At 44.3% G+C, this 13732-nt stretch overlaps 1 protein-coding gene across 1 annotated transcript; it reads left to right on the top strand.

Moving 5' to 3' along the window:
• The first annotated feature begins 3321 nt into the window (after positions 1–3321).
• Klf6 (Kruppel like factor 6) lies at positions 3322–12243 on the top strand. Its single transcript, XM_041630686.1, has 4 exons — positions 3322–3662; positions 6568–7141; positions 8478–8601; positions 9094–12243. Exons 1-4 carry the CDS (start codon positions 3459–3461, stop codon positions 9143–9145), a joined length of 954 nt encoding a protein of 317 aa, XP_041486620.1. The 5' UTR covers positions 3322–3458; the 3' UTR covers positions 9146–12243.
• The last annotated feature ends 1489 nt before the right edge of the window (positions 12244–13732 follow it).

The raw sequence follows: 13732 nt of genomic DNA, 5'->3' as shown, positions 1-13732 counted from the left end.
AAAGTTGACAAAGGAGCGCGTGAAGATCGCCTTCAATTTAGAGCATTTACAGACTGAGGGTTTTAATACCACATGAATTTGGATATGCTGACTTTTTTTTTTCCATCACACCCCCACTCCAGCCCCCTGCCCAGTGCTCCCGAGATTGGTATGCATGACAGTAGACCACGGCAAGGGCCCCCACTCATGCTACCAGAACCTTCTCTCAATAGAAGCAAAAGCTGCTGAAAGTCAGGGTTTCCCCACTTAATCCCAAACCCTATAGCTAGCAATCAGTTTTCATGCCTAGCCAAAAGAGAAGAAACTCACTTCTGATGACCACCTTTCCTTTAGTACATACCAGGAAGTTCAGCTATTGGGGGAAGGGACAGGAAGGCTTAGAAGGCCCAGAGCTCTCATGCTTAGTGGCCATGAAATCAGATCTGAGTTCATACCCTCCTGCCCCTAAGAGCCTCCTCTCTTCCCTGCTTTCCACCTTGCCTCCAGCCACAGCAGGAATGCAGGAATTGGGAGATGAGTACACTAGAAAAGAAGCACAAAACTAGGCACTGGGGATCCCCTAATAGACAGAGACAGTCGCAGTTAAGAAGCCCCTGTTCAGTGTTTGGGGAGCACACTCTCGGCACTATGATTGCCGGGTAAGCCCTCTACCACTGCGGTATCCTCAACCCTTTTCTTACTTTTCTTTTTTAACGTTGTTTAAGATTTTTGAAATGGCCTCAACAAGATTCCCAGGCCACCCTTGAATTCACACTGTGGAGCAGGCAAGCCCTGCTCTTGTAATCCTTTTGCCTCAGTCTCTCAAACAGCTGATATTCTACGGATATTTCCATCAGGTCAGACTGAATCTTTTTTTTCTCTTCAGATATAGTGACCAAACCTACAGCACAAATACGGAGAGTTTCAAGTCATGCTTTTCTTCCCTTCCCTACTTCCCCGTCTGAAGGTCTCTGACCTCTGTCATTCTGTTCATCTTTTTAAAAAAAATCAAATAGTATCTGTATTATTCGGATCTCATGGATAATCCGTCTTACATACAAAGCCGAGACAATTTTTCTCATCAGTACATGCTCAGGAGTGCAAATGCCTTTCATTCACAACGTCTTTGGAGCCCTGCCCCTTCCCCAGCTATGATACGGACTTTTGCCTGCTTTGTAAATGTACGTGCGTCTGGCCCGGCACAGGATGGGAATGATATGTCCTGATGGCCTCGTGGGAGAAGCAGGAAGTCACAGAGTTTACTCTACTTGGAATTCAGTCTCTGAATGCACTACTTTACTTTTACACTAATTAAGGTTTCTGAAAGTCACAGTTTTGATTGTATCTCCATTATGCCCAATTAAATTCACTCTTGCAAAAATAAACTATGCAAATATTCTATTTAACCGGTCGTGCTTGTAAGAGACAGGGAGAAATTTTTACATTCTATAGGAATGTAAGGGAATGTGTTAAAATGATGACTAATTCTCTACCCAACAAGGGAAGTTTCAGTATCTTCATGAGGACACCCCTAAGGAATTACAGTCTCCTCCAGGCTTTACTGAGGCCTTCACTTTGTCAGTGTCTGGTACTTTCCCCTAATCCTTTACCGTGTGTACTGTCACGTTGGCTTTCATTCATAGATTTGATCTGATTCTTGCTTCCTTTGTTAATTCCAAAGGCACACGCTTGCTGCTAGGTATAAAGCTCTAGCCCCGTATAAGGACTTGGCTGGGAAGTTAGTTCAACCTATGCACATGTGTCCTAAAGCCATTTCCATTTCCTTCCTGGAAACAAAATATAAGCACATAACACAGAGAGGGACAGGCTGTCACTAGGGTAAACGGGAGGAATGAAGGTCAGTGGTCACCTTCGTGTTGTTCATACAATAGGCATTTTTTGGAAAAGATGACTTTTCCCAATTTAGCAATCGTAAGTATGGCCGTCTAAGCCCCTTCAAGCAAGCATCTATTCTAGACTTCTAAGATTAAATATGAAAATGTAAAAAATCTTCTAAAATTATTTACATATTTTACAACGTTTAAAAGGGTATTATTCATTAAATAGTACTTTTTAAGTTGTCATAATTAGTTTTTTACTCAAAAATTTTAGTTGCTCAGTCTTCATTTTTTTTTAATGAACATCATGGTGTGCTTTAGGAGACAATTTATTTGAAAAAAATTAATGTCAGCTTCAGCTTCATTTAAATTGTTTACACATCCGCGGGAAAGTCTGTTAACCATGGTGAGGCATCTTGGAGACTGCCTTCTACAAGATAAACAGATTTCTACCCCATTAGCAGTAGAGTGAGAGTTGTGTGTCAAGCAAAAGGGCATTTTTAACCTGGAGATGCCCAGCTCTCCACCTTGGGGTGGTGCCAGATCATCTATGTGAGCTTGCTAAAACACTACTGGGCTGTTTGGATGCTAAGAGCAGCGCTCGCAACTTCCAATAGGTAAAATTCATTCCAGAGAATCTGAGTGTATGTATCTAACCCACGGGTCAGGTAGAGCAATTTCAGGGTGCTCCGGCGTTTTCCCCTCTACCTGAGTAGGAAGTGGGAGTACTTTGGAGAACGTGTGGGTCTCAGGCTCCCTTCATCCTCCGTCCCAGGGATTCGGACAGAAATTAACATACAGTGACTCTAGGGCACCAAGTGCCACTGCGGTTGGGACCTTCGCTACACAGGGATCCGCGGGCCTGTTTGTGCCCACTCCGGGTCATTTCAGCATCTCTGAGTACGGAGAGGATTCGAGACAAAGAGAGAAATCAGGGGACGAAGGAGAATGGAGGCTCAGGGCAAGATCCGGGGACACGGATACAAGAGAACAAGGGACCCAGAAAAGTGGAAGGAGGGGACCGGGCGGATATCAGCTTCCTTGTTTTGCTGGGTCCCGGTCCGGGTGATGGGAACAGAAGGTGGAACCGGGCGGCCGGGCGGCGGGGACAGGTGCTGGATTGCCCCGGCTAGGTTCCCCTAGCTCCGGCCACAGATTTGCGGCGTTCTGCCGTACACCTCCCAGCACCGACTCCTTCGGCGCGCCGTAGCCCTCGCCATATATACCCTGCTAAAAATAGCTTGCGAGACGTCTTTCCAATCAGCGCAGGCCGAGTTCGAATTGCACCAATAGAGAGATCTGTAATGGAGAGGCTCGGTCACGCCAGGCGGGGCCGCTCTGTGTCCGCACCGGCGATTGGTACGAGCTGACATCATCGTCGCGCAGCCCCCGGGACAGGCGCGGCCGGATTGGGTATCACTGGGGGCGGAGCTCCAAGCTGGTCACGTGGGGGGAGGAGGAGTGGGGGGAGCCAAGCGGGGGAGGAGGGGGGTGGCTGGCAGCGGAGCTTTGAATAGGGAAGTTTTGCAGGGGTTACGCTTGCAGTCAGTCCGCTGTTTGCAAATATTGCGTGGGCTCGGCGCGCTGCGGGCTGCGGGAGGGTCCGGACCCGGCGTCCGATTGCAGCGCCATCCAGTTTGCATGAAACTTTCACCTGCGCTCCCGGGGACAGTTTCTGCTTCGACTGCTGATCGCTCTCCTCCCTGTTTTCCCGACAGCGGGGACTGTCTTTTCCAACCCGACATGGATGTGCTCCCAATGTGTAGCATCTTCCAGGAACTACAGATTGTGCACGAAACGGGCTACTTCTCGGCTCTGCCGTCCCTGGAGGAATATTGGCAACAGGTAAATACGGATTTTTTTTTTTCACGTGCCCGGTGCGCCGAGGAGGGAGTCTCGCGGAGGCGCAGGCAAGATGGTGTGTGCTTGGAAGTGCATCTTTTTAATGATGATTAGCGTTTGCCTAATTAAAAAATAAAATAATGATCTTAAGATGTCCTTCTGCTGCCTGGAGTGATGAAGGCACTCTAAAGCGAGCCTTCGGCAGCGAGGACTAGAGTTGTCATTTGTGTGGAGGCGAGCTCTTGTTCCCGGAACGGTTTTTTTTTTTTTAATTTCTTTATTTTTTTTTTCTTTTTTGCTAATTCCAAGCTTCCGAGAAGCATCCACCTGAGGGGAGGGAACCCCAAATTCCACTGCCCGATCCAAACCGGAGCCGCTGGCACAAGTTTGGGGCTTGTACCAGCTCCAAACTCCACAGCTGGACTTTGTCATATGAACGAGCTTGCCTTTACTGCCAAAAGATTTGATTTAAGAATTTTGTTTTTGTTTTGATGTTTGAACATTCAGTTTTTTTTAATCTAATATTTTGTCTGCGGAACACAGCAGCAGCCTTTTTTTTTTAATCCTTTTTTTTTTAAACTCAAGGCCATTTTCAGTTTCTTTTCCTTCTGGATAATTTCTTAGCATTCGGCAATGTCTGCCTTGTTTTTCTTACCTGCTTTTCTTGTTGACTGCGCGGCGGGTGTGTGTGTGGCGGGGGGGGGGGGGGGGGAGCTGTTTGCACACAAGTGACTTGTCATATGACAATGAGTCCATTCCTAGTTGCTTCGGGTCTTACTTTGGGGAAGAAAAAAAAAAATCTCGATTTCCGGCATTTTAATGGAACTAGAATTTGGGGCAACGGAAATATAAGGAACGTCTCTCCCCCTCCCCGCCCCCCCCCCCCCCCCCCCCCCCCCCGATTCTAAGTCTTAGAATTCCCTCGGTGGCAAGACTCTCTCTAACACTTTTACCATTGTCTTTAAAACGATGGCTCGGTGAATGTCTCTCTACCCTTCTCTATTGGCTTTTTTTTTCCTCCAAGTGAATTAGCAGATGAAATATATTCTGTGGTTTTCACAACCTCCCGGGCTTTAAAACGCACGAAAAAGCGAAGTGTTGGCTGAAACCTCTTCTTGCCGGCTTAATTGTTCACAATCCTCTCCTGCCTTCCTCTTCTCCTCCCCATTTTTCCTCCTCAAAGAAGCTGCTCCCTGGGACGTGATTGAAATTGATCTTAGTAGTTTCCTTTAGGCATTTGGGATTTGGGCAACCAGCCAGACTTGGCTCCTGGTCCCCTTCAGAGCCTTTTAAACTCCCAGAGAGCTGCGATCAGGTCCCCACCGCTCATCAGTATAATGGAGATTTTAAATTAGCCCGTTGATTAAAGTTTAACAAGATCTTCATAAATGTGCTCGCCTTTTCTTTGGGAACATCAATAATATGTATGGCGACCTCAATTCAGAATACTGTATACACTGTAACAGACATCTAGTTTTTGGGGGAAGAGAAAACCAGCACCCCCCCCCCCCCTTTTCCTTGGCTTTTCCCTGGCGTGAAGCGTCTACACAGGGATTAGGATATGTGTATACTGTGATAGAAGGCACATTGTTAAGTAAGCATTAGCCCTTTTGCTGGTAGCCTGTGCTCAAGATGGTCTGTACCCTCATAACAATTTGTTGCAGTTTGGTGTCGAAATTTCTATCTGTAGAATGGACTAGTCAGTGGCACAGACAACCTTATATGGGCATGCAGGCAAACCTAGTGAAAAATCAGGGCCGACATAATTTAATCCTAAAATGTTTCCTACCATTTTTCTTTTCCAGTGGCTAGAAAGTTTGAAATGGTGGGGAGAGGGGATGCTGATCTCTGCAGTTGTGTAGCTCCTTGAAAGGTTGGTTGCGGGGCTGGGGAAGGGGCACCCTGTCCATGGCACACTGCATGTATATTTGAGCCGGGTCCTTATTTGGCAGCTGGTCAGAATTTCAAAAGGAAGTCTCCTTTGGCATTGCGTGAAAGAAATAGGAGTGATGACTCATACTGTTGTACTCTTGGCCAGGAGATAAAGTCCTTGTTCATTGTGGGACTCCCAGAAGGGCCAGGGAGTAATTTCCCCTTTCCATCCTCTACAATAGCAGATGGCCATTCTGGAAGAATTCCTCCACTTGTGTTGTTGAGGTTTCTTGTTTCCCTCTGACCACTGTGAAGAAATCATTAAAGTTTGGTGGTATCCACAGCACTGTACTTGGGAACTAACATTAAAAAAATATAAATGTGTATGTGTGTGTGTTTTAGCTACACAGGAAATGGGAGGTTTCTCTTCCAATCTATTGATGTCCCTGAATACAGACAGATATCTGCTGTCTGCTCTCTGACTACAGCCAGCTCTATGTTGTCGTCTGTGTCCCCAAGAAGGTCTTCAGACCACACTGTGTGCCGTGCAATCTTTCTTCCCTGTTGTGTGAATACTTGTGGATGGCTGGGGCTTTCATTGATGCTCCTGGTTCTAGAGAATGTCAGCCGGTCTGGTTAAACCTGTTAGGTTGGTGGGAGGGGGTGTGATGTGTGTAAGGCTGAGTTTCTTTGTGTGGTTTACCGGGATCCTCATTAGAAATGTCAACACTTGTAACTATAACAACCAAACAGGCCTAGTGATCATCATCACTCCTTGTGGCCATTGGTCCAACACTGAAGAAACCAAGAGAGGTTTTACCTCTGCCTTTCCTTCGTGTTCCTAGAAGCAGCTTTCCTCTAGCGTTCATGAGGAAATAGATTCCCATTTCAGAAGACTTTGTGACCCATAGTCCATGGCACAGAAATAATTTATTTGTCCTTTGTTGCATGTTTTCTTTTTTTTTTCTATGTGCTTTCAGTTCCACTTTCAGTAGTCGTAACAATCACGTGTCCTTTTGTGGTTCCTTTTGCACAGACCTGCCTGGAGTTGGAACGCTATCTTCAGAGTGAGCCCTGCTATGTGTCAGCCTCTGAGATAAAATTTGACAGCCAGGAAGATCTGTGGACCAAAATCATTCTAGCTCGGGAGAAGAAGGAGGACTCAGAACTGAAGATTTCTTCCAGTCCCCCAGAAGACTCTCTGATCAGCCCCAGCTTTAATTATAACTTAGAGACCAACAGCCTGAACTCTGACGTCAGCAGCGAGTCTTCAGACAGTTCTGAGGAACTTTCACCCACGACCAAATTTACCTCTGATCCCATCGGTGAAGTCTTAGTCAGTTCAGGAAACCTGAGCTCCTCCGTCATTTCCACACCTCCTTCTTCTCCAGAAGTGAACAGGGAATCTTCTCAACTATGGGGCTGTGGACCAGGAGACCTACCCTCACCAGGGAAGGTTCGCAGTGGGACTTCAGGGAAGTCTGGTGACAAGGGTAGTGGCGACGCCTCCCCGGATGGCAGGAGGAGGGTACATCGATGCCACTTTAACGGCTGCAGGAAAGTTTACACTAAAAGCTCCCACTTGAAAGCACATCAGCGTACTCACACAGGTCAGTCCCCTCATGGGGCCTGGGAGGTCAGCCGCTGGTGGGCGCCAGTGAATTCTACCAGCCCTGGGAGGGAGCCAGGGCTCCTCAGGATGTGGTCACAAACAAGGAAATCCTCACTTCCTAAATTCCTGTCACCAAGGAATTGGGTCTTTTTGGAGTTCAGAGTAGAATCTTAAAAGACTGGACATTTGAATCAGATGAATGGTTCATGCTTTCAGATTAAACAAGAGGCCAGATCACATTCTCCATCGCCACCCAAACCTTCACCCACTTGGTGCTCATTTCCCCATTGTACATGCATCGTGCTATGTTGGGTTGCTCCTCAGTCTTTGTCATGTAAGTCCAGGGTCAGGACAGAGGGTCCTGGGGCAGCAGAGAGATTGCTAGTGTTGACATTGATATTGTAAGGACTGGTCGCAAGCTACTAATCTTGGCCAGTGGACTTTGGTTGTGAATGTTCTGTCCCAAAGTCACTTTAATCAAGGACTTTTTTAACTAATACCTCCACTTAAATGGAAGTTCTGTTTGTTTGAAACTACCAGGATATAAATGATATACTGGGTATAAGTGAGAGAGGGGAAGGATAGAGGAAAGCTCCGCATTGTGAATTCTTACCGTATGGAGATGGTAGTCAAATTCTGGAGAGATGAAGTCAGGGTCCTGAAAAGGCCCATGCTCAGAGAGGACATGAGTGTTTGCAAAAAAAAAAAAAAAAAAGACAGGTTTTGACTCAGGTTGACTTTAGCAATTTTTTTTTTTAACTCATAGGTAACATTTATACAATTCATACTTAGAATTTAGCTAGGGAGTGATGTCAGTTTGGTTGTTTGCCATTTAGAAACTGATCTGAAAGTCTGAAAGAGATTTCTCAGAAACTCGTGATTTCACTTTTGCAGAAATGTAGAAGGTCCCGGCATTCCACAGGGGAATGAGTAAGGAACCAGGAAGTGCTTGGGTGGGGGATGTCTCCATGGAGAAAGCAATAAATCTCAACCCTCAGCAAGGCTGTGGGTCCTGTGGACTGACACCTCACCCAGCAAGTATGTCAGCAGTCTGAGTAATTGTCATTGTTGTGAGTTAGCGTTGACTTTGGTAGCATGACTTTGTCAAACCTGAATTCCCTGGAACAATAACCTGAGTGAAGGAAACTTCAAGATAGGTTAGGAAGGAACCTATGCTTGTGACCTTTAGCTTGCCAATGGTGCTATCCTTGTGTTAAAGCACATGGCAAGGTCTTTAGGCTACAGGGATCCAGTGGTCTGTATTCTTGGGTCTTCTCCTTGCCCGCATCAAGTCAATAAAATCACGATGCCCTTGTCATGTGCTCTCTTCCCAGGAGAAAAGCCTTACAGATGCTCATGGGAAGGTTGTGAGTGGCGTTTTGCAAGAAGTGATGAATTAACCAGACACTTCCGGAAGCATACTGGTGCCAAGCCTTTTAAATGCTCTCACTGTGACAGGTAGGCCAGTGAAGGCTTCCTGGAGAAAACGTGTGGGATCATGGGAAACAACCGGGGCAGAGAAGGCATGAGGCATAGAGTTTGGAAAGAAGGCCTACAGTTTCTTGTTATTTGTTGGCCTTTCTTTTTACATCTGGGACTTTTTCAAAAAATCTCTGACACATTGACTGTCTCTCTTGGGAAGCAGTGTGCCAGGTTTGTAAAAGAAAAAAAAGTCTAGGGGAAGGTTTTCAAAATGGGCTCCAACCGTTTTCAAATTCAAAAGCTGAGAGATGACTTACTTCAGTTTAGGCTCTGCCATGGGACTTCTGGGACTTCTAGCTGTTTCTCGATGACCTCTTGAATTTGTATTCATCTCCCTTAGGGTTCCCCGTGCCTAAAAGTTTTGGCAAGGGCTCAGAGGAGTTGCTCAGGGAAGTGTGGTATCTGGTGGCTCACACAATCCAGGAGGCCCAACCTAACGTCTTCTTCGTTTCTGATTTACCCTTGCAGGTGTTTCTCCAGGTCTGACCACCTGGCCCTGCACATGAAGAGGCACCTCTGAGGGAGCAGAGGATGAATCCTGTAGGCTAAAAGAGGCTTCCAGGCTGAGAGGCGGCCATGGAAGGAGGGATGCCTGTTCCAGCCAAAGCATGCCATTTTGCTTCCTGCCCAGTTACCTCCAGGGGCCTCTCTTTGGAAGGTCTTTTGAGGGCTACAAAAGTCGTGTCAGAAGCGGCATAGCACCCACGCACGGTGCATGGTGTTTGGGTGACCCTGGACTCGCCTCGCCACTGGTTCCTAACCTTCTGAGAGGCTCCCGAGCCTTCTGCCGTGAGCATGCGCACTGAGAATGTTAATGGGTGGGATGACTGTATGTTGAGGATCTATTACTGACTGTATGGTGAGGCAGACTTTTTTTTTCCCCCTTGTGGTAGCAAATAACTGCAAGAGACAGAAAAAAAGCAGTTTGAATGTTTTGTGTGTGAGGAGTATACCAAGGAATGAGTTTACCACCAATCATTTCCTGAAGGGTGTCTGCACCTTAAAAAATAAATAAATAAATAAATAAAAACAAAAATAAAAAAAAAATTTAAAAAGTAAAAAAAAAAAAGAAAAAAAAGGAAAAACTTGGAGGGTGGGAGTGGGAACTCAGGACCCCATAGTGGTGAGTGAAGGGCAAGGGTAGCACCTTTGCCCTTGCCTGTGTGAAAGGGCCTTCTGGTGTCTGGTGCAGCTCTGGAATGTGCAGTGTGTCAAGTAGCTTGTTGTACTGGCTACACGGAGCTCATTTGTAACCCATTGTATAAGCTGTATTTACAAATAACAGTGGTCATTTCCCCTTAAAATACAAAAAAGTCGTGCATGGTCTGGGGGAGCTATATATGTTTCCATGTTTAAATTGGGTCTCCAATCTTGATTCCAACTAATAAGCAGCTATATCAGATTCAGTTTGTTTAAAAATAATGATTCCTTAAGCCATTTAGGCCTGGCAAGACACGACCCCCGGATCCTTCTGTTTTGTAACACTCCCTGTACAACCTGGTATTGTGCAGTGTAGGGTCGTATTTTCAGTGACTCAGAGTTTGAATTTCCTTTTTGGAGAATCTTAAGGTGCCCTTTGAAGAAATTGGACATGTATCAAATGTCTAAATGCCTGGGCCTGGAAATTACTGGTCTAATGTCACATTAGGCTAAGAACATACACTTTTTTTCTCAGTCGGGTGGATCAAACCACTAAGCTTAGAAACCGTTTTTCTCATGCAGCTATGTCTCTCTTATTTATGCCTTGAGGACTAATTCTGGTTTTCTAGCTGTTAATGCACTGTTGACCTTCATAATGGTGCCTTATGCAACTGGCCCTTCTGTGGGGTCAAATACAGGGGAATGGGTGATGCATGCTTAATTAAGGCTCTTTTTTCACCTGGCATTGTACTGTATCCATGTATAATACGGAAAACAGAAAAAAAAAACAAAAACAAAAACAAAACGAAAAACAACAACAACAAAAAAAACCACCTCTTTAAGATCCTCCACAATGACAAATAGGTGAAAACTCCTTGGACATGTCAACATGTGTTCCTTTCCAACAACTTGACTGTCAGTGTTAACATGGGAAAAAAAAATAGACATGATAATTGAAAACTAATTCTGCTACCATGAGACTCTTTTAGAGACCTTGCACAATTGTACAGATCACACACACCGGCTGTATTTATTATGTAACACTTTCACACATATTAAAGATACAGAAGTATAAAAAAAATGTCAATATTTTGCTCAAAAGGCACAAGTTTTGAGTACCTGTCTAGCTCTCTGTTGGTAATACTGAAAGTGTACTGCTTTTTTTCTTTTTTTGAAAAAAAAGTGGATGAAATTTCTTGTGTATGTATATTTGTGTGTACAGTATGTGTATGTATGTGTGTATATATATATTATATATAGATAATATATAAATATTTTTTTAAGAAGAAACTAGAATGTTTAGCTAGAAAATTCTACAGCCTGTGAAGAAGTATTTCAAAATGGCCATAAAGGAGGTTAAAAAAAAATTTGAAAACTATAACCTAACTTTTATAGAGGCTTTATGTTTAATTTAATGATTTGCTGAAGACATTTTCGGCGTTGAGTCTATTCCACCCTGTTGATTTTGCTAGTCATTATCGGCAAGCCTGGAATAGGGTACCTTTGGCCGTTCGGAAGGGACATAAACAAAGTGCTGGCCAGCCAGCTGGACTCAGACACACAAAGGTTTGGATTTTACTTTCAGCCTTACTAGAAGATCTCACCTAAGAGCAAGCTGATCACAGGGATTGTTTTTTAGAATACTTTTTATGCAGATGAAACTATTTTTTCCAGCATGTAGATTCTCCCAGCTTTTTCAAGGAGTACTTTCCCGGAATTGGCATATTGCAGCGTAGACAGCTGATATTTCTGATATTTCATCCAGCTGCTGGCTTTTTGGGTGTGGATCTTTACATATATATATATATATATATATATATATATATATATATATGAGAATGAGTCTGACTGGGCTGGTATTTTGTTTGATCTTCCTGGAAATGAGCAACGATTAAAGCTCACGTTAACTGTTTTTTGTTTTGTTTTTTGTATCTGGCCTGATGAATACATTTCTCTACAGAACTGATTTCATTTTGCTTAAGGGGAAAATGCACTTTTGTTTGGCAATTCAAAATCCAGGCACTTGATATGCTGGGTTTTGGAAAACTCCTTTTTTGGCCCTGCTGTGTGCTTATCCATAACAATTCCATTAAGTAAGAAGGTAAACAGAAGAGAAAGAAAACTTGTGCTGGCTCGTCTCACTTATGAAACATCATGGATGTTGTTTGACTGGGTGGGGCTGGGTGCCGTGTATGTCAATGCCTGTAATTTTCATAATAAGCAAGTACATTCTGTTCAGGTGATAACTGAGCCTCAATCAAGCAGAACTTTTGCTTGAAATTAAAAAAAAAGTTTCTATTAGTGAAATTTCTTTATTTCTTTTTTTTTGAAGCACCCTGTTATCTAAAAAATCTTTGTAAGATTTTTGTAAAATTTTGTTTTACAAGATTTTATTTGAAATTGTTTTTTGCGAGATTGTTATATTTCTGTATGAATGTATTTTTTATTCGAATAACATAAAAAGAATTCTTATCAGCATCTGGAGCCTGGTTGTTTTTCTGGGGTGCAGTGGGGGGAAGGGGGCTGTTAACAAATTCCTGTTGTGTTACTCAGCCTGGCTTCCTCCCCGGGAAATCACCATTGTGCAATTCTCAGGGCCCTTTGCCTAGCTCAGTCCCTGCCTTTCTTGTCTTCCCACTTAGCACAGCTGTCCCTGGAGCTAGAGGGAAGCTTTTGACATTGCTCACCCCACCCCTCAAATGTACTGAATGTGTTCCAAACCCTGGCAAAAACAGCCCCAGGCTTTTGGGGGCACAATAGGAAGAAACTTGTAGCATTTTTTTTTCCCTTCCTGTCATTCAACCCAAGGAGAATATTACAGTGCAGAGGCCTCTGCGCCGTGACTAACTGCTGGCTCGTTTTCACTTCAGAAATCCAGCAAATTTTGTTCACTTAGCTGGAAGAACTAGGCTTGTCTTTGGATGGAGCTGGCCTTACACCTGCGAGACTCCTGCCTGGAAAGGATAGGAGAGGTCAGATGACAAAGGGAAGTCAGGCCAGAAAGCCATCCGCATGGACACAACTGAAACCACTTTTTTTCTGCTCCCAGAGTTCCCTGGTTAGTTCCCTGAAGTAAGGGAGAAAGTCAAGATTGCCTTCTCACGTGATTTTATGACCTATGAAAAAGGCCTGTAAAACACATTAGATATAGGGTGATTTAAGATACAACAGACAACTTACTGTTTCAGACAAATGCCTTCAGTAGCTTGAGATGTTGGCCCCAGCTCCATTGTGCGGATCCGTGTGAGATGCATCTTGGAACTATTTTCAGATTCTGTAAGCCAATCAGTAGTCACAGTACAGTGAGTTTCTGTGCGGCCAGCTTCAATGCTTTGTCCTCAATTCCACAGAAAGCTTGGTCTCCATTTTAGGTGTGGTATAGTCATTTACGTCACAGTAGGGCTTCACTGTGCTAAATGTGTAATGTTCATGGGAATTGCCTTTCATTTTATAATGGGGCTGGAATTTAAATGTGTACCCAGTTTAGGAGTTGTTTGGGAGTTGTTTTTTTTTTTTTTTCTGCAATTGCAAAAATATTGGCAAGTTAGACGGGATTTGTGGTGGGGCGGGGCATAAAGAGCTGGGGACATTTTTTTTTTTTTTGCCAGAATTCATGGGTGTGTGGCATTCTGAAGCACATATCAGGGTGACTAACAGTCGGATCACTTTGACTGTACAGTCTAAATAAAGGCTCAATAATGCCTTCTCTCTCTGCTCCTATTAAAACTGGACCACGACGTCATGCAAAGTCTGTGCTGAACAGCTAAGTTATGTTCAAATAAGGCTGTTAGAACCGCTGAGCAGGGAACCAGCCACAGACTTAGGATATTTATGGAAGTATAAAGCATTATTTTCAGTCTGCTTAACCAATTTTTTGAAACCTAGCTGAAAGGAAGGGAGCACTTTTGTTCTCCTGAGCTGTGCACGTTGGAGACAATTTGCTCAGCGACAATGGGCCTCCCTTTGC

Source organism: Microtus oregoni, unplaced genomic scaffold (assembly GCF_018167655.1).
Source record: "Microtus oregoni isolate MIOR12 unplaced genomic scaffold, Mior012 000035F_ref0000213, whole genome shotgun sequence".
NCBI classification, from domain to species: Eukaryota; Metazoa; Chordata; class Mammalia; order Rodentia; family Cricetidae; genus Microtus; species Microtus oregoni.
The sequence above is the reverse complement of the archived record's forward strand: the minus strand, read 5'-3'. Positions and strand labels throughout refer to the sequence as shown.